Source organism: Aspergillus bombycis (genome assembly GCF_001792695.1).
Source record: "Aspergillus bombycis strain NRRL26010 chromosome Unknown contig00010, whole genome shotgun sequence".
Classification (NCBI taxonomy): Eukaryota; Fungi; Ascomycota; class Eurotiomycetes; order Eurotiales; family Aspergillaceae; genus Aspergillus; species Aspergillus bombycis.
Genome location: NW_019170012.1, coordinates 39,977 through 62,359, shown reverse-complemented (window position 1 = coordinate 62,359; position 22,383 = coordinate 39,977). Strand labels below are relative to the sequence as shown.

General features: G+C 48.6%; 7 protein-coding genes across 7 annotated transcripts; 4 read left to right on the top strand and 3 right to left on the bottom strand.

The window, feature by feature from the left end:
- Positions 1-949: 949 nt before the first annotated feature.
- Positions 950-2,233, top strand: ABOM_004033 (aromatic ring-hydroxylating oxygenase subunit alpha; the record flags this gene model as incomplete). The annotated part of the gene is made up of 3 exons (XM_022531163.1): positions 950-1,581; positions 1,662-1,841; positions 1,909-2,233. Coding segments are annotated over 3 exons (1,137 nt in total), but the record flags the coding sequence as incomplete, so codon positions are not given.
- Positions 2,234-3,007: 774 nt separating this feature from the next.
- Positions 3,008-5,331, bottom strand: ABOM_004032 (Zn(II)2Cys6 transcription factor; the record flags this gene model as incomplete). Its single annotated transcript, XM_022531162.1, has 5 exons — positions 3,008-3,517; positions 3,583-4,463; positions 4,514-5,048; positions 5,106-5,195; positions 5,245-5,331. 5 exons carry the CDS (start codon positions 5,329-5,331, stop codon positions 3,008-3,010), a joined length of 2,103 nt encoding a protein of 700 aa, XP_022392918.1.
- A 1,914-nt stretch (positions 5,332-7,245) lies between these two features.
- Positions 7,246-7,839, top strand: ABOM_004031 (uncharacterized protein; the record flags this gene model as incomplete). Its single annotated transcript, XM_022531161.1, has 1 exon — positions 7,246-7,839. The coding sequence occupies one exon, from the start codon at positions 7,246-7,248 to the stop codon at positions 7,837-7,839; it is 594 nt and encodes a 197-aa protein (XP_022392921.1).
- A 1,260-nt stretch (positions 7,840-9,099) lies between these two features.
- Positions 9,100-10,241, top strand: ABOM_004030 (NAD(P)-dependent alcohol dehydrogenase; the record flags this gene model as incomplete). The annotated part of the gene is made up of 3 exons (XM_022531160.1): positions 9,100-9,382; positions 9,432-9,861; positions 9,956-10,241. 3 exons carry the CDS (start codon positions 9,100-9,102, stop codon positions 10,239-10,241), a joined length of 999 nt encoding a protein of 332 aa, XP_022392920.1.
- A 2,237-nt stretch (positions 10,242-12,478) lies between these two features.
- Positions 12,479-14,953, bottom strand: ABOM_004029 (uncharacterized protein; the record flags this gene model as incomplete). The annotated part of the gene is made up of 2 exons (XM_022531159.1): positions 12,479-14,501; positions 14,562-14,953. 2 exons carry the CDS (start codon positions 14,951-14,953, stop codon positions 12,479-12,481), a joined length of 2,415 nt encoding a protein of 804 aa, XP_022392983.1.
- A 1,979-nt stretch (positions 14,954-16,932) lies between these two features.
- On the bottom strand, positions 16,933-17,481 carry ABOM_004028 (galactose-proton symport; the record flags this gene model as incomplete). The annotated part of the gene is made up of 1 exon (XM_022531158.1): positions 16,933-17,481. One exon carries the CDS (start codon positions 17,479-17,481, stop codon positions 16,933-16,935), a length of 549 nt encoding a protein of 182 aa, XP_022392984.1.
- Positions 17,482-19,779: 2,298 nt separating this feature from the next.
- Positions 19,780-22,212, top strand: xlnD (beta-xylosidase XylA; the record flags this gene model as incomplete). Its single annotated transcript, XM_022531157.1, has 1 exon — positions 19,780-22,212. The coding sequence occupies one exon, from the start codon at positions 19,780-19,782 to the stop codon at positions 22,210-22,212; it is 2,433 nt and encodes an 810-aa protein (XP_022392978.1).
- Positions 22,213-22,383: the final 171 nt, after the last annotated feature.

The following is a 22,383-nucleotide window of genomic DNA, read 5'->3' as shown; positions in this document are numbered from 1 at the left end:
AGGGCTTACGGCGTGCGTTTCCTACGCACTGCAACTCTTCCCATTGGCATATTAGCATCTTCTACAACATTACCGCTGCACTACTGCTATATAAGCCTTGATAGAACTGTCATCTCATATACATATATGCTGTGAACCGAGGCTCGATCAGGAGAATGTAGAGCTTCATATATGGAGTTACACCTGTAGAGAATCAGACTGATTTCAATCAATTTGTGGTCGACAAACCCTCAGAATCAAAATAATATAAAATTGCCATGCTATTCTACCTCCTCTAGGCTCTAGCTACCCCTCTTGCAACGGTATCTGAGACTTGATCTGATGGCCTAATATGCAAAGATCTTGCAAAACTAGCATTAGTAGAGTGTAAACCATGGCCATTCAATCAAGAACTAGCGTGGGATCAGTCTGGCACCTTCAAGGACGGCCTGGTAAGCCGCAGCACTTCTGACGAATACGATATCGCACCGTTCCATTGCCTCCTATAACTAGGCGACAGCTAACCCCTTGGATAAGCCCCAGTATATGCAGGCTATCATAACGATCCATAGAAGTGCGGCGTCCGGCCCGCTCACGTGGTCAACTCCGTAAACATTGAGGATAAGAGACCCAACATTGACCATAATAAGCAGCACCATTCCTGATTCTCATCGGTGGAGGAGCCGATAAACCTGTTGGCATCCTTGGATTCGGCCGCATGGACCGTGAGCCGGTATTCTCGGACGTGGCTGATTCGAGGCACTTCCAAGCCAGCCATGAACCACAGCGCAGTCAGTTGTATAGTAGTTGAGTCCGATCTTGTGATCGGTGGGCCTACTGGTTTTCAAAGGGGTTTGTCACCGGCAGCGGATAACTAGGTCCGGTTTCTCGTGGATATATAAACCTACATAGTACAGGAGGGAAATGATATCGAGTTTGGTACCCGAGCAATTAAGTTCTGTATCACAGTTTTGTAAACCCCTCGCCTCATTATTCCAATATTAGGTTAACAAGCCTTGCCCTATACACGATGGCTTCTGTATTAAAGAACTTCCTGGGTGTCAAAGCGACCACAAATGACAACATATGCCCGGTGTCTCCGGAGAAGACCGCTGTAAGAGCTCTTCCCGCTGTATGGTACACATCACCAGAGCTCTACGAGCTTGAACGACGGGCAATCTTCTCCAAGAAATGGTTACTCATCACGCACATACTACGACTCCCCGACACTGGTAGTTGGTCTCGCTACAATAGTGCGGGGTATCCCTTTATTCTTGTCCGAGGCCATGGTCGACACATACAGGCATTCCATGATATATGGTCTCATGATTTTACCGATGAACTGGCACAAGCCTTAATCTCCGGGGGTTGCGAAGACAACACCAAACCCAGAACTTTCCATGTCCATCTGGATGCGAATGGCTTTATCTGGGTAAACATGGACGCTGGCAAGCAGCCTGAGATCTCGTGGGAGAAGGATTTCAAAGGTATCGACCTGCAGCCTCGATTCGAAGATGTCAACTTCGAGGATTACCGTTTTGATCACATCTGGGGGATGGATGGGCCTTATAACTGGAAGATTCTTGCGGATAACTATAACGAGTAACGTCCCTGATATTTTTCTTCTTAGCCTGGCCTCTGCACTTATGGAAAGCTTTCAAAGCCCTAACTGAGTGGGATAGGTGTTACCACTGCCCGACGGCACATCCTGACGCACAATCAATAGCCGATCTCGAAGCCTATTCAGTTGACACTGTGGACGGGTCGATCGTTCACTTTGCCAACACCAAGCCAGAGCAAATCGAACGGGGTCTGAAGATTGCCAGCACCTACTATTTCCCCAACGCGTCCATGACGGTAACGTCAGTGCTCATCGAGCTCTTTGCCAGGTCATATTGTTAATGCTAACCGAGGGATATCGAAATATAGGCCGCATTTCTTCTTTATGCAACGAGTTGTCCCGACCTCACCCACCACCTGCGAGATGCGCTACGAAGTGTACCGGAATAAACACTCCAGCGAGGAGGATTTCCAGTTGATCAATGAGATGTATAAGCGAATTATGACCGAAGACAAATATCTCTGTTCTGAGGCACAGAAGAATATCGGTAGGGGTGTCTTTGTCAATGGTCTGCTTCATCCCAGAATGGAGAAGGGGCCGCTATATTTCCAAGCTGTTGTACGAGACCTTCTGTATGAGCACTTTGATCGTGAGAAGGATGCGGGAAAGCAGATTTGGCCTGCTTGGACTTGAGGTTCCAGTGCTAGCTGAGCCCAAGTCACAGGAGAAGTGAATTCATTGGATTGATTTCTTCCTCCGAGATAAGAGATTGTGGGGCCTTTGCAGGAGAATAGTCCAGGCGAATGTGATTTGTATCTATTTAATATCTAGTCTTCTTTTGTTCGGCCATGTGAACAGAATGGGATCTTTAACTATGAACTAGCAACCACTAGTCGTATCTTAACAGCATTATACAAGGCTCCTCTCGAGTAAAGATTTCTTTCAGTCCACATGCGCTACAATAGCAGAAGTTCGGAAGGCCAATAGGTTAGTAAACAGGTGGGTAGAGCTACTGGGACAACCTAGATAAACCATACACTAGGCAGCATCTGTGATCTGCTCCTGTTTCCAAACTCATTGCATGATAAGTTATTCTCCAAATCAGGTAATCTGATCCCGACCGTTCATGTGGTCGGCATTTTCACCGAAACCGTTAGACCAACTGGTCCATGCGATTCAATGCCAGGTTCAGTAACGATTGTCATGGAAGCACTCCCCAAGATCACGGGTACGAGGAGGCCGTCATTTTCAACGACGATTCCATAGGTTTCTAAATAGAGACGTTGTTTTCCCTCCACGGAAAACCATTGGTCAAATGTCGGACCAACGGCTGAATGGCTTGCGATGCCATCAGAGATCTGATGCGTGGGGAAGTCTACCCAACTTCTCGACGTAGCGATAAGTCTTCTATTGGCTGCCGGCACATGAATCATAAATCACTGTGGCATGAATATGTAAAAGTATTTTTTAAAAATTTCCTAAATTCCACCACGTAGGAAAACTCTCACCAACAGCAGGGTCTGGCTCGAAGCCAGCCGTAGCGTCCATATCACCAAACTGGGAAAGATGCGCCCATAGCCACGGAGTATTTAACATGAGGCTATCCGCAGGTGGAACCAGAATATCTCGCATAGGAGTGCCGTTAGGGGAATCCTGTGATGAAGACACAGTGATCATATATGGCGGCAGACTGGCATTGTGCCCCGCGGCAGGGTCAACCATCACTTGTGGCGGTGATGTCGTAACACTGATCTCAAGGGTCTGGCTATGCTCTGCTTCCTTGCTAGAGGGGGTGGAAGTAAGAGAGGAGTGTAGTAAGGTGGCTGATTTGGAGGATACGCCTTGGGCAGGTGAGACATTGAACTGCAAAATGCCCCACATCAAAGGGATGCTGAGATAGATTCTGGTTGGTGTCCAGTCATCATCCATGCGATCTGAGCCAGATGCTATTTCTGTTATTTTGTCCAACGATTGGAGCTGGGCTATTAGCATTGGCCTTGGTCTCTATCTAGTGTGTGTGTGTGTGTGTGTGAAAAACATACCAGGGCTTCACAGGCAGGGGAAAACCATGCAAATCTCTTCAAGAATGTTTTGCACTTCACAAAGTCTGTTTTGGACTTTTGTTTCAGTCGAGGATCGGCCGCGCAGCAAAAGTAGAGATGTACTGTAGCTGCGATTGCGGCCGCATGCGCATAGAAGGGATCAATAAGCTTGATCTGTTTTTCTAGAGACATGTCAATCATACGGACAATCCATGTGGCATGTAGTAGGACCAGCTCGGAGGACTTCCTCCAGAAGGTGTTTGGGATCGCCAGGTTAGGCTGATGCTGGGATGCCATAATGTAGAGAAATGGGTGATTTAACACAATCAAGCTCGTATGCCATGTGAACTGTAATTTTATCCACGGTATCCAGTAATCTCTGTGGAGACTGATCTCATCTGCTCGACGCTCGTAAAACTTTGCTGAATCGTATCGATGACACCAGGGAACCTGGTTCTCGATTTCGGTCATATCGGCCAGTACTTTGGCATACATTGAATCGAGTCGCCAGGGCTCGGTCATCTGATTATGGAAACACTCAGAGACATATTCTCTGACCCTACTCCACACCCATCCGAAATATGCTGAATAGGTCCAGATGCCGATGTCAGATGAGGTGGATGACCCAGGATCGCGGGGAAATGCTGAGTCCGCACTGGTCGAAATATAGAATCGGCGCCAACCCTCGGGCGCGGTTCCCAGAATACCTTCCGATTCCGAGAAAAATTGCTCCAGCGATTGAAGGCTCCAGAGAAGTTTCTTCTTGCGCTCGGCGGCGGGAGGATTTTCGGCCGGGGATGTCAGCTCGCGGTCGATCCTGGCAGACCGACAAAGCTGAAAGCCAAGGCCAAGGTAAAATTGGCCCTGACCCCAATCGCCATCTTCTTCGTATTAGAATCCGAGACTAAACAATCAGCGAGCTAATCCATACCTATAAAGGCTGCGTATGAAAGTAAACAAAGACTTTCAATAGTTTCGAGCTCTACCGTGCCATTTGTAATTCGATGCATAATAGAGCGTCTAGCACTATCGCCATAGGCTGGCTGGTCATGCTGTCGCGAAAATCGTGATGTCAGTTCCAAGACGCTACAGGTAACCTCCGAAGGAATCTCCGAGTAGTTGTCCAGGTCTTGGTGATCGAAACACCATATAGGCTGTCTATGGAAGAGTTCAAAGTAAAGGTCGAACGCCTTGACGATGGTGGATTGAGAAATCTCCAGCTTTGCTTGTTGCAGTTCGACTGAGGGCACTTCTTTCATGGCATAGCTTGGACCAGGCTGTGATTGGTAACTATGTGTTTGATTGTAGCGAGGCGTAGTTTCATTGGGCTTGTCGTTTTGCGGCGCCTTAGAAGGGGCCTCCGGCGGCACGATGAAGACCTCTTGATCGGGCTGCTCAGAAGAAACTCGCCGCTCGCTGCCGTTTAAAATAAGATCGATCTTTTTTTCCAGGTGTGCTAGTCGATCCTGTTGACGGGGTCAACGAAGAATCCCTTGCCACAGGGTATGCGGGTTTCTCCATACCGCTTGGTGCGTAGCCGGTGTCATGTAGGTACATGACTGTTTCAGCCGGACACAGGTTGAGCAGGCCGGCTTCTCACCCGGACACCGGGTCTTCTTCTTCCTGTTAGATGTGAGATTCCAAAAAGTCGGAGTGAGAGACCTGTTGTAAGTGGGAGGGCAAGACTGACCGACAATTGAGGCAGGCGTGTCGGGTACGCAGCCTCTCGCGCTTGGGATCCGCTGGCATGCCGATCACGGATAGGTTAGTAGAAGAAAGCGCAATCCCGCTGCCGTGGGGGGATGAGTGGTAGTGGTGGAGGCCTTCAGGTAGATGGATATACCACGAAATAAGGTGTGAACCTGCGGGAAAAGCCTACAGGAAGCTAGAGCCACTCGAGCCCTATAGAGATGAAGCCAAAGGGTTCCTGTGGGAGGTTATTGGAGCTCTTCCAGTGCAGGTGCAGGGATGTAGACGAGAATTGGGGTTGAGAGCGGGGAAATGAGGGGTAAATCTGTCCATCTTAACTTGGCTTCTATAGTGGTTTGGTCTACTAGTATATCATAACGAGTATCTTGATAGCAACCTTTAACTTATTGCCTTGTAGGACCGAGTCATTTGCGACATGGGTTCGACGACAAAAAAGTATTCAGGTAGCCGGTTGTTTATTCACCTTTAAGTCACCTAGACCTGCCAAGCGCTAGCCCAGGAAGAGTAAATCTTTATAATCCTAGTAAATCCCATGGCTCTGAGGACATAGCCTGCATGTAGCTTCTCACTACTTACTATTATATAGAAGAAAGTGATCAAGATGATCACGTCGTATATGCAGTTGTCACATGGTCTTCGCACCAGAAGACGACGGTTCTGAAGGTAGGTCTCGCGGTGTCAGGTGTATCAATATTACATTACAATACGCCATGCCATGATTTTCTTACCACGGTCTTGGTTAGGGCTCGAGAAACAGGTGATATCATTGTCGAAATGATATCTCCGGCAACCGAGACAGATCCTCTAAGACTTGGTAATGTATAGCAGCTAGTACTGCTCTCTAAACAAATCCTGGCTGTTATATGTTGTTGATATTATATCATTTCTATGGGCCATGCTCTGTTAATCTATATGCGAGGTGGTACACTTCAAGCTTTGGGGGAGGCGGAAAATAAGGTAGTACTCCCCACCAACGCCCGACAGGCCCTTTGGTCCGAGTAAACAGCGAAAACGAGATGAATAGCGCCATTTAGTTTGGATGCACTTAAGGTTTTACGTCTGTAAAGGAGATATTCTCACAAACCCAACTGAAAGGTGAGCCCTAGTGGGCAGCAGGTACATTCCGTAGTGGAACAGATCCATACTGGTGGATGAAGCGCCGCAAAAGCCCACGAGCGTCATCATTTGAATGACAGGACTAGGTACATAGTGTCGACAGCTTGGCAGAGCAACCAGCTCAAAGCCCATAGCTTTTGATAATTCCCTCGGCGATTAATTGAGATATAATAGGTCCAAAACAGCCAAGGCAGCAAAACAAAGAAGGTAACGCTTTGGTACCATTACCCAAAATGTGCAATGTACAACTACGAGCCTCAGCCCCTAGGCTTACCAGTAGTTTTAAGAGAACCCTTCTTTCCTTAAGGTGCCCGGTGCTCGTGTCTCGTTTCACCAACCTTGAGATGCTGGAACAGCATTCATTCCTTAACATTCTAGTCTGTGTTGCACTTGATTCTTAGTCTATAACCTCTGGAGCTGCCTTGCTAGGATGCGGCCGGGGCAATCCTATTTGAATGTTCTAGCCTTCTGGTTTAATGCCTCAATAACTACTTCCCTTTTACAGAGGACAAAAGTTGGGTAACAAGTGTAGTGTGTTTACAACGCAGGGTTGGGTCAATCTTTGTCTTAGAAAACTACAGCATCAATTTAACAAACTAAGATTATTCATTGAAAGCTAAGAAACCCCAGAGAAAGCCATAAGAAACTCAAATGCTTTATTAATTGAAAGTGAATAACTATCTCAAATTGTCAACCCATCAGTCTTCTGTGTTATATCTCGAAAAACCCTCCGGAAAGGGTTGTCAATGGGATAAGATATATAAGGCCTGAATTCCCTCTTACAAAATCATCTAACGCAATACTTTTCGTCTCTTCAGTTGCCCAACCCTCGATACCATGAGAGCCCTAAGCTCCCTACGGGCCTGGTTTGCCCAGGAAACCCTGCTCAAAGTGACCATCTTTGGACTACTTCTTCAGCTCTGTGTCGCCCACTCCTTTAACGATGATGTGACTCCGGACAGTCTACTCGCACGGGCCCACGTTGTCAATGGCCCAATGAAGTTCGATAGCTCCCTAGGAGAGGAGGCTGCGCAGCATGTAATATGGTCTCAGCATGGGAATACACAGCGAGCCACGATCCAGGCATATGTGAGCCGAGGGTTTCTGCAGGCGCAGAACACAATGCAAAATCCCACCCCGGAAGACGTTTGCTTCACTCTCTCGAACTTGAAGCTTCTCAACGATAAATATAGTTCGACGAGGGTTGATTTTGCACGACACTCTTACACCCAGGTACAAGTCAGTATCGATCTTCCCGCGAAATGCAGTGACGGCGAAGTCCAGGCGGTATTGATCAGGAAGGCTAACAGCCTGTTGGCTGATATGGACAATCAACAAACTCAATTCGGCCAAGAATCCCGAAGGCCTAAAGCGAGCTTTGAGAAGGATGGGCTTTATGTTCAAGTCATCAAGCATCATGGGAGTCAGTAAGGAGTGGGGTGCCCTACTTGATCGGACTATTCGATTAGATGTCCGAGGATCTCTGGATTTAGTGTCTATTTACGGCCAGAATGCTACATTTCTAAGGCTTTATTTCGGGTTCACTGGGTTTGTCTTTCTTTTATAGAAACAAATTGTCACTCTCCTATGTATTGCACCAGTTTCTGTTTGAAGTACGTCTTGTCATCAATATATTTGCTTTCATGCTCCGTTAACCTTGACAACCTAGAGTACCATGCTAGCGTATAGGCAGAGCAGATAGAACATTTCTCCAACTCTTGGTACTGATACTATAGTGATTAGAGGCGTTGACTATATATTGCCTAAGGTGTTATATTCAAGCGCTTGGTGTTTAGCTGTCGTTTTGATTACTTGTGAGTTAGCACACGAAATATTGCAAACTCTTTCCCTACATCGTCATCTCCACACAGGGTCTGAACTAAAACAAGGATGATAGTGGAACTGCGATATCAATCTGCATGTTTCAGCAAGACGTAAAATATCACATACGTCCGAAGATACTCTAATCTCATATGCTTTGGCTAGCGGAGACACGCCTTCGGGATGTCGACATTCTTTGACTCCCCAATATGACCATGAAAGATCCAATCGTGTCTTCCAGGCAAAGGTCGCACCCCCATCAACTTCTAAATCTGGTCTAGTTTCAAAAACTTTTATCTGATCTCACTAATGTTCAAATCCCGGGCTAGACTTGCCCGAGGAAAGATGGTGGTTTATTCTAGCTACCCGATCGCTCGGAGACTTTATAGACCACATCGATCGCAAACTTGCAGAATGAACAGCCGACGGGCTTTCAGTTCTCCCGTTGGAGATGTTTTCGGAGACTTTTAAAGGTTCTGTTCGTTGGTTCGGGTGGATAGCACACTGCAGAGATTTGCAGTATCGAGTCTAGTGCGTACCCAGAAGGGCGGGTACATCCACTTTTCCGTGGATCATAGTCCACGGGCTAACGTTCCTTCATCTCAATGTGCTCCGCATCCACTAGACATGAAAAGCGGCATGGGTAAATACTAGTAGTATGTATGCTAGATTAGGGCTGTCGGCTTTTGCTCGCCGAGAACAGTTTGGAGTTCAACGGTTGTTCAAAACGATGGAACTCGATGAGTCGGTGTACATAAAGTGTTCAGACCTCGAACTATAGCAGGTAGATTTATTCTTGCTTTCGTTTTTATATCAGCTTTAGTCGATATACGTTTCTCAACAAATAACCATATCATAATATTAACTAAAATGAGCGTCACATTCGATGTCTTCCGTGGCTCCCCTGAGGGCAAGATTGTTGCCGATAAGACAACGCGCACCCTAGAATACAACGAAGTGTTTATTGAGACCACACATTCCGGCCTATGCGGGACAGATGAACACTACCTGAAATCAGGCCAGGTGCTTGGGCACGAGGGTATTGGTATCATCAAGGCTCTCGGGCCCGGTGTTACCTCGGTGAAGGTGGGAGACCGTGTTGGATTTGGATACACACATAGCATTTGCACGTCTTGCGATAACTGTGAGACTGGTAAGTGGTTCTGCAATCCTAGCCAACTCAACCGTCTAATACAACCTAGGCTGGGACCAGTTCTGCCGCAACCAGAAGCAATACGGCTTCCACGACTTTGATAATGGCACCTTCAGCTACGGAGCCGTTTGGGACGTCAACTGCGTCTACCCCATCCCAGAGACGGTCAGCTCGGTCGATGCCGCCCCTCTTATGTGTGCCGGTGCAACTGTGTGGACTGTCCTGACTGAGTTTGGTATTTGCTCAACCGACCGCGTCGCTATTATGGGCATTGGTGGCCTCGGCCATATCGCTATCAAGCTTGCTGTCGCATTGGGCTGCGAGGTTGTCGTTCTTTCCAGCTCTGAGGCTAAGAGAGCGGAGGCCATGGAGTATGGTGCCTCCGAGTATCATGTTTTCCGTTCCGGGGAGCCTATCAAGGATTTCAAGCCTGTTAAGCATTTGCTGCTGTGTGGAAGTGGCTCTGTTAGCTATCCTTCGTAAGTTACCTTTCCAGGGCTTGGCTCAGATAGGATCTGGCCAGGTCTTGGCCCTGTTTATATCTGTTTCTGGGTATTTGCTAACTCGGAACAGCCTCATGCCTCTGATGGACACCAATGGTAGCATCTACCCATTGACGGTCGCATTTGAGCCCTCCCCTGTTCCCATGCTGGATGTCCTCTTCAAGGGTGTCCGTATCCAGGGATCCCTGGTCGCTTCTCGGAAGGGCATTCGTACTCTTCTGGAGTTTGTCGCTAGACATAAGATCGTGCCCACGGTGATGACATTCCCGTTGACTGTGGAGGGTATAGAAGAGGCCATGCAGGTTCTTAGGGATGGCAAGATGAGATACAGGGGAGTGCTCGTGAAGGGGGAATAGATTACCAAGATACCCAATATGTGCTGTACATGATGGCAGTGTAATTGAAGATGGAACAATAAATATACCACTCGCCTGAAGAATATATAGTTGTCAAACATCCACCGATTAAGCTGGATACGGTAGTATAGAGGCAGTAGAGCAACTACTTCCTGGGTATTGCGATACCTACTCACATATATTTAATTCCTACCAATCTAACATAACTACTAGCCCGACTCCGAATATCCAGTTCTCATTCCGATTGAGATATGTTAGTGCCAAGCTATACTTCCTTACGTCTGATTCTCTTTGGATCAAAGCATTGGCGTCGGACAAACTATCCAATTAAATTAAGAAGAAAATTTAAAGGATGATCGAACAGGAAATAGTAAAAGTAAGATACCGGAGGGTTTGACCATGAGGCAATTGGCAGCAAGTGGATGTTGCTCTTCTGTACCGGGGAAGGTGTAAGTTCCATGTTAGTACCTAGTAGACAAGGATTTCTTCATGCACTGGGCCTCTGGCGCAACGGTAGCGCGTTGTAAGTACACACTTAAAAAGCAAGCAATGCCTTGAACTTCTTCTAACAAATTCACAGTGACTCCAGATCAAAAGGTTATCCGTTCAAATCGGGTGGGGCTCATTTCTTTTTTGCTTTTTGCTTCTACCCGTGCCCTTGTAAACGCCCGAGTTCTTCGCTCATTTACCTTTAATGGACATAGTTTGGTCTAGGCCTTACCAAAACTCTAATCTTCTTTTCGCCATTCCTTTCCTTCAAGTCTTACGGACCAGCCTCTATACATAGTCGACAGGTGGTGTAACGGCGGTATACTATCTAGATGCCCCCAGGACATTCGGGGTCGTTGATCCCGAATTATATGACCTTTCGGCCTTGTAAAATATCGAGCCCTGGCGATATCTCCTCCCCTTGTTGCTCTGAACACCTTCCATCCCAACTTGAATCTACCATGATTGAAATGGTGTTTTGAAAGATGATACGACGAAATCCACTATATTCTTCCCACCGGGCCCAATGAAACTAATCAATATGTCCTCGGCTGAGTGACCCTCATGACGTTGCCATCGCTTGTCTTCAGGATATCTCAATGTGCCGTCCAAAAATACCCCAAAATGTCGCAATTAGCGCCAGGACAGTGGAAGATGGCACCGAAGCATTCTGTAAATCCTCTGGGTGGTTTTGTAGCCAGTAAACCTAGAAGCCAAAGGCCGAGGTTATCAGCACGACATGGTAAAAGAAAATAATAGTACTAGAGACTTCATAACCGGCCTCAACCCCGAACGCAATTTCTCCCGGCTGACTCAAACTTGTATCGAATGCTTGGCCCTTTTTCCTGGGGATGCGCTCCCACATACGGGGACTATGGGGAAGACGGCGGCATTTATGAAGAAACGAAGGGAGATAAGCTGAATAGCAATGGTCATCACATGCTTGAAGATAGATAGAGAACTGCTTGCGGTTAATAAGTGGGTTTTCCGCCTTTGGGGGTCTAGGACGGTACTCATAGTCGCTGGTGTACCCATGTTCATCAGGTAGAGCTTCCCCGACGCTGTAAGCCTGGCCTATATTGATTGATTCAAACTCGTATAGTTAGTTCAAGAACTACTATTGTTGGACGGGATATTTTACTTGAACAAATTTGCAATAGCGAAACCGATAGGGAGAGAACCAGCGTTGGAAAAACCAACGGTGCTTGGCGTGTCTCTTCTTTAATTCTTTGAAGAATGATGGGTCGTTTAGCAGGTTTGATGCTTCGATATTTTCAATCTCATCGTATTCATGCATATCCTTAATACCGAAAACTACCCAGGAAAGATTGCCATTTCGATTGACGGAAATAGCTTTCGTATTTCCAGCATGTGGCCCCACAGAAATATCACTGCTTCCTGCAGAATAATGCGGTGAATTTGTGGCCGTTGAGCCATGCGCGATTGCTGAAGACGCATTAGCTGTTACTGTAGTTCCTGGGGTATAGCGTTGATGTGCTGTTGATTGCGAGGTTTGCCCTAACGAGCTGCTTGGGGCTTTCCAACTCAACATTTCGGTAATTGATTGGCGCGTGCGCCGAAGAAGCTTGGCCCAATTCACACGATGTGCTTTTCTTGTCAGTGGTTTTGTCTCGCAACAATAACATTTCGGTGGGTGGTCCCCAATTAACTCCAGGGTCTGCTGAATGGAAACAGCATCTTCAGGTGATATCTCTTTATAAAGTGCGTGCCCGCAAAACTGTATATCTTCAGAATGCTGAAAATGGCATAATCACATCCAAGGGATTGCTCACTCTCCACTGAAGACGCAATCTACCAGGCGATACGTCAGGCACTCGAGGCATCAGAGGCCACCAATCCCACTCGAAGGCGGTGTGATCTTCAATAAATCCCTTCGCCATATTCATTAAAGACGTGTCATTCCCGGGCGAAATATGAATTAAATGTTTTGGGGTTGACTCTACCACCTCCCTTAATGATGCCGGCAAGACTAGTAGGTTTAGTTCGAGAAGTAGTGTCTGGAATGGGATGGCTGTATGCAAGAACCTGTCAGCATGAGTGATGTTAGGAAGCGGTAACTCCTCGGCGCGGTACTCGTCTTCAGTATCTTCGCTGCCACTTCCGTCGCTGGATTGTTCATAACCTTCAAACTTGGAGATAACCACAGTATCTATTACAGGTATCCCATGTGTATTTCTTATCCAGTCTTCAAGTGACTGTTTTTCAACCGGTTGTGAACTTATCTTATCCAACGGTTTGGTGCTATCGTCTTTGTCCTCCTGAATAAGATCTATTATCTGCCGGGCCAGGTTAATACGGTTCAATCGAGATTTCAAGACCCGAATTATATCATTTTGCATGGCAGTTCGGGCTTCATTGCGCAGCTTCAGAACGTAGAATTTGAGGATTCGTCGATAATTCTCTTGGAAACGTTTCGGCCCAAGTTTCTTCAGGGCTTGTTCGTGCAGTGGGCGTAACTCTTTCAGCTCGTATAAGAACGATGCAATGTGCCTAACAGCGAGGATTTCTAGCTTTGATCTCATCGTTGCGGTCTTAGAGGCGATGTCATTATCGTCAGATACAACAGAGATGCAGTCCTCATGTTCGAAAGTATTCAAAGTTGTTCGATCCAGCGAAGACGACGGCTTAGGCTCAAGCATTTGTTGTTCTTGTATGCCTAGTAGAGTTGTAGCAGCAAAACTAGATTCTTCTGGTTGAGTTAACACTTCTTGGCTTTGGGGCATTGACGATGCATCGGACATCGAAGCTTGAGACCCTAGCACACGTTGACAACCATCCACCCTTTGCATGCTCAACTGTTCTGTTTCACCTAGTAGACCACTGCCCATGTATGTAGATGCTGGGTTAGTCATGCTAGTTGTGCTAGAGGGATCGTCATCCTCATCCCGAGGAGAAGTAGTGTCCTTGACTATATGTGTACCAGATCTGTCTGCCAGTTTTTCAGTATCTTTCAGTCGTTCCCGGCCAACATTTGCGTCTTCCAAGTCCCCCATGCCTATCGGAGTGCCTGGATGCTCTAGCTCCGCCCATTGTTTCCATGTTTTCAGCTGTTCTTCGTTTGGAACAACTGCTCTCTCACTGTCGCTCAAAAACATCTGAAGCGACTTATTAGACATTTGTCCAAACAATTCCGTTGGGTTAGCTTCGGGTGACATTTTCCTTGCTCGCATTAGATCCCCCAGTGTTGTCACCACCATCGAGTGGGAGGGATCAGCAGAGGTGTAACCCTCAGATATACGTGGACAGGAGTTGTCTGCCAGCTGAGATGCATCTTTACAGACACGCAGACATTGAAGAATACGGTCATGTTCCTCCCTCCCAAGGTCTGAGCCTATCCTTTCTTTGCCTAATTCGTGATTTTCTCCAGAGACTTTTAATGGGGCGTGTAGTTCAATGAGCCGCTGTCTTAGCGCGCTTAATCTTGTGAAGATATCCTGAATTTCTTTCTCGACTGGAGTAAGGCTCGGGGGTAATTCTCCACGATCAGGTTTCTGGCGCTGTGGGATTTCAAATGTTTGAACAATTTCGGAGACTTGAGCACACCTGTTTAGACACTGTTTGATGCTTTGTTTTTCTTCTTTGGTTTCCGTTAACGTATTACTTTCCGGTTCTCGAGAAGATTGTCTTTCCTGATTAAGGGCTTGTAGTTTGTCCTCAATTCGTTGTAGCTGGTCTTCAAGGTAAGAGTTTGCTTCAGAAATATACTGTTTATACTCCTTCAGAGTATGTGCTGTACCAGCAGTTTGGCGCCTAAGTCAAGTGGTAATCTGTGAGCTTGCTTCTATATCCAAAAAGGTACACATAACTTACAAATTTGCATATGCTATAGCTGTGTTTATTGTCACCTTGTAGCCTGCCAAGGTGTGTCTAAAGTCGACAAAATCCCCTTGTAAATATTGTAATCTGGCCCAATCACGAAAACTGCGCCTTTGGCTCTCTGACTTTGGAACAAGCCTGTTGATTTCAAATTCAAAACGCATGCATGCGGTTCCACAACGAAATAATGGCAGCGTTAATTCAATCAGCTGTACTTCGTTGTCCACCAATACTCGACAACAAGCTTCAAGGGCTTGATTTAAGGATTCAAGTTCATATCTTAGCTCACGGATGGCTTGTTTTGGGGATTCAAGGTGCTCAAGAGCCTGGCAAAGCGACTTGCTTCTCTGGAGAGCAAATTCAGCAACTGGAACGATATCCACCATGATCGCGACTACAAGAGGAAGAGTATTCGTGCAAATTAGGATTCGAAGAGGATCGGTTTGTCTCCGTGGACTTTGCGTACAAATGAGCTCAGTAGAGATTTAAGTAGGAAATCAGTTTACGTTGCATATAAGCTTAAATTTTCAGATGCTGGATGTTCGAACCCATTGTGGCAAAGTGAGTTTGGGGTAAGGCTGGCAAGATAAATAATCGGGGTTTCATAGGGAAACATTTTGCCCACCAGGTCATTCGCACCTACAGCCAATCACGATTTCCGATGGAAATCGTGACAATGGGGAGCCCCGTCTAGCTGTCTCATTGGCATCATTAGTGGTCCTTAGCCTTGTCACTGCTAATTGATACACCAGTCATAAGTTTCTCCTAGGCGCGCACTATATTCCGTATATGCAAGGCTGGGATCAGTCTCGTATTCATGCCTGTCGAAATTAGAGGAGGGGGCTCCATCGAGAAGACCAGGTGCAATCATCAAGAAGAAAGGCTCTTCTGTGTAAGAGTATTCATGATCCGACTTGGAGGATGGAGAGCAAGGGTTAGACAAGGATGATAGGGATTAGAAAGAGAAACGACGAGATGTGATCAAGAGACAGCTTATATGGTGCCTGGTCAGGTCGTCGAAACTGGAAGGCGGCTGGATTGGCTACAGAGGAAGCCATTATCGGCGTCGTTATGGTCTTGAGTTGAAGCTCATTAACTCACCGAGGGTGAGCGCTAATATCACAGGTTAAGGTGAGAGTTACGGGTGGAAATGCGGCTGTAAATGGCCTCCATAGTGGTTGTTCGTGGTTTTACAATACTTTCCCTCTTATATCCAAAGGTTTAAATAATTGCCACCGATTAGGGCCTCTGGCGCAACGGTAGCGCGTTGTAAGTACCAACATATTTACACTCTCAGAAGTTCTTTATTCTAACAAATATCACAGTGACTCCAGATCAAAAGGTTATCCGTTCAAATCGGGTGGGGCTCAAATCTTTTTTCTACTTTTTTGCCCTGAGAGACTACTTCACTACTGGCTGAGATCTTGAAGGAATCATAGCGCTAGGCCTATTTAAACATCAGCGTCTTTGGTTAGCTCTTTCAAAGGCCAATCTCGATACCCTGTCAACTAGGTAAGGGTCTATGGGTGATAGAATAGGTAAGCGTCTTTCATTCACGGAGTACTCAGCAAGAATGCGAGGGAATTCATTCCTTTCTCCTTTTTTTCTTTTTTTTTTTTTGTTTTTCAATCCATTTTTAAATATCTTACGATGCGCCCTCGTTCAGTGTGCGGTTACTCCCTGTTACATATAGTTCTTCCTTGGAACCTCCCATAGGTGAAAAGCTTCAACGTCAATATCGACTTGGGCCTCTGGCGCAACGGTAGCGCGTTGTAAGTTACACTTATTAACTCTGCATGAGTTTTCCTATTCTAACAATTTCACAGTGACTCCAGATCAAAAGGTTATCCGTTCAAATCGGGTGGGGCTCATATCTTTTTGTTTTCTCACTTTTGTACACTCACTTTTTGCCATATCTGCCTCTCCATATGCCTCTTGCATCCTATCTTTCCTAAGAATAGAAGGAAAACAAAAACCTCACATGTTCTGATCACTCCTTGTTGCCCACGCTAAGATCAGTACAATAATCGGGTCGTGGTTGCTAGGCGTTCATCAATCACTAAGCAGGACTACAACACAGCGAACACCATAGCCCTAGTCATAAGGATCCTTCTTCCGACACTAGTTGTGTTGTATGTTTAATTCACAATGACGGCTTCTGAGGGCTACCCCTAATCGTTAGACCCATCTTGTAGTTAGACCAGAGGAAGTGATATAAGAGCCATTCTTGGTCCATCCAAGACTAAAACTATACTAATCCATTCTGCTTAGTGTTAATGTCTAGATACTCGCTCAACATCAAATTCTAAAACCAGCCCCATGAAGACCACGTCATTCAATGTATCTCCGACAATCCTATGTCCATCTACTCCCGAACCTCAACCGTAGGAGGTGGTATGACCTCCTTCACCTCCTTCAACGGAAGAACCTGTAACTGCTGCTGGATATGAGTGTTAAGCCAATACTCCCTCAAAACCGAGGAATGAATCTGACTCGCGCCCGCAATTCGCCCCAAGCACTTCCCCAGGCCAGCTCCACACGCGCATTGAAAAGGCTGCACCATTGCCCACTCCGTACTCGGGTAAAAGAAGGTCAGTTCGTCCCCGACAGCCAACGGACGGTCCTCTGCCACACGGACTTCGAATCTCGTCATGTCGAACACCAGACTCGGGGCACAGGAGTGGTTGCAGTAGACGAGGTCTGAATTCAACTCTATTCGGGAGCCTATGCCCGTTGCGACGGAGGTGTATGTATCGTGATCGCCAGGGGTGGCGGTGGTGATTTTGGCGAAGACGGCACCGGCTGGCAGGGAGACGAGGGAGCGCGCTGAGGATGTGTAGGGCTGGTCGCCTTTGACCACTAGAAGGCGGTCTGGGTGGCTGGGTTGCTGCCAGCGTGGGATAAATTCGGCCATGGTGGTTTGGATATTGGGTATATAGATGGATGTAGAGGGAGGTGGTGATGGCGAGAGGTTTTCCGTGTATCTGGGCAGGGAGACTGGCTCATCTTATTCCTTTTTTTCTGCTCCACGGTTGCAGTCCATCCCATCATAACCCTCTGGTCATTCTTCGTGGTGTACTTCTATTTTGGTGGATATGGCGTGTATCTAGGGATGCAGTGCGAATCGCTAGCGCCGAATATCCTGCAGGCCATACTTTTTATACTGGCTGTATTGATCCAGTTTTTAGGCAAGTCGATGAGACGATGGACGTAATGCAACTATGCAATTTCAGATGTAAGATAGGATTCCCAGGGTTATTGGATTGCTCTGATGGCACCGTGCATCGCGAATGGGATGATCTGTGGCTATAAGAAGTAAGGATGAAACAGCAGTCCTATCCTAATATAGAAAGAGTTGATGTCTAGGATATGAGTATCAGTCCAGAATGCAAGAGACCTCTGTAAATGCCGCCGGCGAAGCAATGTGAAGCCAACGTAGCTGTACTTCATTTGGGCGTCTCTGATATTACCTGTCTTTAAAATTGCAAGGACGCCTGTGTTGACAGGGGTGTTGGAATGCTGGAACGTGCGAGGCGGCCGACATGGTATGCACACCTTGCGCGGTTTTGTGGATGTGGTACCGCATGGGGTATGCATGAACGCACAGGATCTGAGCGAATCTCTTTCTCCCCGACGTTCTGAATTGTTGTTTGACTCTTCCATGGCTGTACGTTGTCTGTTGCAAGCAGTTGAGGGTATAAGTGTGCATACATTGTATCGCCCCTTGCGCACGACATTTAAGAGCATTCATAGAAGGTGATACATCGAGTTGTTATTATTAATTTCATGGAATACTATCTGCTGGAAGGTACCATAGTGCTTGACTTCATATCTTGAAGAATGCTCATACTTGGAAGAGGTTATGGATAGTAAGGCTGAACAGCGGTGTCCAGAAGATGTACTTTAGTCTCCATGTTTAGCGGTCCATATACTATTTATTCTATTTTCTTTCCTAAAGACCAAGTAAGGATTTCATAGATTTCGCTGTGATATGCTTCCGATTGCTGTACTCACATGACATGCCCTATATAGCCCGCGATAGGCCCTAGGTCTTTGACCCTACTTGTAAGGTCCGTTCTCACACAGAACGGTAGGCCATGGGGATCTTACCCCATCCATAGCTGATCCACTTCGTAGTAGAGTCTTTTGGACCAGCCGTCATACTTGGAGGGCGTTTTATGCAATAGTTAAGAACATGGTTTTTAAAACACCTAGAATTGGGACATCCTCGTCACGTTGCTCTCGCAAAAACACTTAATATTGAGGGGGTCGGATTTCGGGGGATAATGCGCCGAAGGATTGTAAGCATCGGCCATGAAAAGCAATGGCCGCAATGACGGGTTAAACAAGAAGTGTCCGTGCAGTTGATACGAAGAGGCTATTTAGAATCAAAAGCTTAGCAGCGACGTCTAGAGATTTTCCCACGGAATCTGTGGCCTATCGCGGGGCAGCTAGTCAATATCGGCGATTTAATCTTTTTTTCTTCCTTCATAAGTTGCGATAAGTCTAAATCCACGGGCAGGGGAAGATGTGTCGTTAATATTTCTCGCTAAAAAGAGCGACACTGGTAGGCTTGCTTACAAAGCTCTTCTAGTCTTGAATACAAACCCTGACTAGGCTCCAATTCGGCACCTTGGAATGATTCTATTACCCGAGACTGAGATCGCTGTGGGATGAACTCTACCCACATAAGCCGTACTATTCCTCCATGAGTTTGCATGGAGAAGCTGGGCCAGTGTATCCTTTCAGGCTAAAGAGGAGAAACCGAGCATTGCCAACTCAGCACCGTTATCCGAAGATTGTCCGGCCTTGGATGTATGTCCATGTCGAACTCCGCCGTAGAATGGATCATGTCGGCATTGTTCAGCTTCTCCGGCCCCGAGTCAGGCCAGCGCTCGCACCCCTGCAATTCAGCCTGAATGGGTTGGGTGGTTATGCATACATCGGAATATCCCCGCGTGGAGGAGGTGATCGGCTGCGGGACTTGCTGGATTCGGGACTTCATCTGTGGGGTGGGAGTGAAAATATTGGAGATGCCGTGGCTTTGCCGACATTTTACCCAGAGATCATGACGTACCCAGCTGAAGGAAGACAGCTAGATGCCCTTTGCCATGAGGAATGCAATTGCCAATGGCTATAAATCCAGGCCCACGGCCGGGCTACACGACCGAAGTACAGCTCCTCCAGCACTGCACCGCCGACAATTGCCAGTATGCCTGGTGCTGCGTCTATCGTCGCCGTCCTGGCGGCCGTGTTGCCGACCGCTCTTGGGCAAGCAAACCAAAGCTACGTCGACTACAAGGTCGAAGCGAACCCGGACCTCTTCCCCGAATGTCTGGAGACAGGTGGTACATCCTTTCCGGACTGCGAAAGCGGCCCCCTGAGCAAGACCCTCGTCTGCGACACGTCCGCGAAACCCCATGATCGAGCCGCCGCCCTCGTCTCCCTTCTGACCTTCGAAGAGCTCGTCAACAACACCGGCAACACCGGCCACGGGGCCCCCAGAATCGGACTGCCCGCGTATCAGGTGTGGAATGAAGCCCTTCACGGCGTCGCCCACGCCGATTTCAGCGATGCCGGCGACTTCAGCTGGTCCACGTCCTTCCCGCAGCCCATCTCGACAATGGCAGCCCTCAATCGCACCCTGATCCACGAGATTGCCACCATCATCTCCACGCAAGGCCGCGCCTTCATGAACGCCGGCCGCTACGGGCTGGACGTCTACTCCCCCAACATCAACACCTTCCGACACCCCGTCTGGGGCCGCGGCCAGGAGACCCCCGGCGAAGACGCCTACTGTCTTGCCTCCACCTACGCATACGAGTATATCACCGGTATCCAAGGCGGCGTGGACGCCAACCCGCTCAAGCTCATCGCCACAGCCAAGCACTACGCCGGCTACGACATCGAGAACTGGGGCAACCACTCGCGACTCGGCAATGACATGCAAATCACCCAGCAAGACCTGGCCGAGTACTACACCCCGCAGTTCCTCGTCGCCTCGCGCGACGCCAAAGTCCACAGCGTGATGTGCTCCTACAACGCCGTCAACGGCGTGCCCAGCTGCGCCAACTCCTTCTTCCTGCAAACCCTCCTGCGCGACACCTTCGACTTCGTCGAAGACGGCTACGTCTCCGGCGACTGCGGCGCCGTCTACAACGTCTTCAACCCACACAGCTACGCCGCCAACGAATCAACCGCAGCCGCCGACTCCATCCGCGCCGGCACCGACATCGACTGCGGCGTCTCCTACCCACGCCACTTCCAAGAGGCCTTCCACGAGCAGGAAGTCTCGCGCCAGGACCTCGAGCGAGGCATGACCCGTCTCTACACCAACCTCATCCGCGCCGGCTACTTCGACACCAAATCCAGCCCCTACCGCGACATCACCTGGTCCGACGTGCTGTCCACCAACGCCCAGAACCTCTCCTACGAAGCCGCCGCCCAAAGCATCGTGCTGCTGAAGAACGACGGCCTGCTGCCCCTCGCCAGCAGTTCCACCACCACCACCAACAACAACAACAACAACCTCACCGTCGCCCTCATCGGGCCCTGGGCCAACGCCACCACCCAAATGCTGGGCAACTACTACGGCCCGACGCCCTACCTGATCAGCCCGCTGTCCGCCTTCCAACAATCCGGCTACAACGTCCGCTACGCCATCGGCACAAACACCACCACCGACCCCACGGCCACCTCGCAAGCCGACGCCCTCGCCCTCGCCAAAGCCGCAGACCTGGTCATCTTCGCCGGCGGCATCGACAACACCCTCGAGACCGAGACCCAGGACCGCGCAAACATCACCTGGCCCGCCAACCAGCTCTCCCTCATCACCCAGCTCGCCGACCTCGGCAAGCCCCTCGTCGTGCTCCAGATGGGCGGCGGCCAGGTCGACTCCTCCGCCCTCAAGGCCAACAAGAACGTCAACGCCCTGCTCTGGGGCGGCTACCCGGGCCAGTCCGGCGGCCAGGCCCTCCTGGACATCATCACGGGCAAACGGGCCCCAGCAGCCCGGCTCGTCACGACGCAGTACCCGGCCGACTACGCGGAGGTCTTCCCAGCCATTGACATGAACCTGCGCCCGAACGGGTCCAACCCGGGCCAGACGTACATGTGGTATACGGGGACGCCAGTGTACGAGTTCGGCCACGGACTGTTCTACACGAACTTCACTGCTGCTGCTGCTGCTGCTGCTGCTGCTGCTGGGGGAAGCACGAATCAGACGACGTTCAACATCGACGACGTCCTGGCGCGCCCACACCCCGGGTTCAAGTTGGTGGAGCAGATGCCGTTGTTTAATTTCACGGTGGATGTCACCAACACCGGCCGCAGAGTGTCGGACTACACCGCCATGGCCTTTGTGAATACCACCACCGCGGGCCCGGCGCCGTATCCGAATAAGTGGCTGGTTGGGTTTGAGCGGCTGGGTGCCGTGCAGCCTGGGTCGTCGCAGACGATGGTGATCCCCGTCACGGTGGATAGTCTGGCCAGGACGGATGAGCTGGGGAATCGTGTGCTGTATCCCGGACGGTATGAGGTGGCGCTGAATAATGAGCGAGAGGTCGTCGTGCGGTTTACGCTCACGGGGGACAAGGCGGTGCTGCTCAAGTGGCCGAAGGAGGAGCAGTTGATTGCGCCGCAGTAGATAAGAGTGTGGGGATGGGTGGTTATATTGTGTCTGTGCGGAGGTAATAATGTGGGCGGGCGGCTTGAGAGAGAAAGATACGAAGATAGAATCCTGCTTGCTTGCTTGCTTTATGATATATTCGTGTATTTCATTCTATATACTATTTCAGAAACGTGATGACTTGTGTCC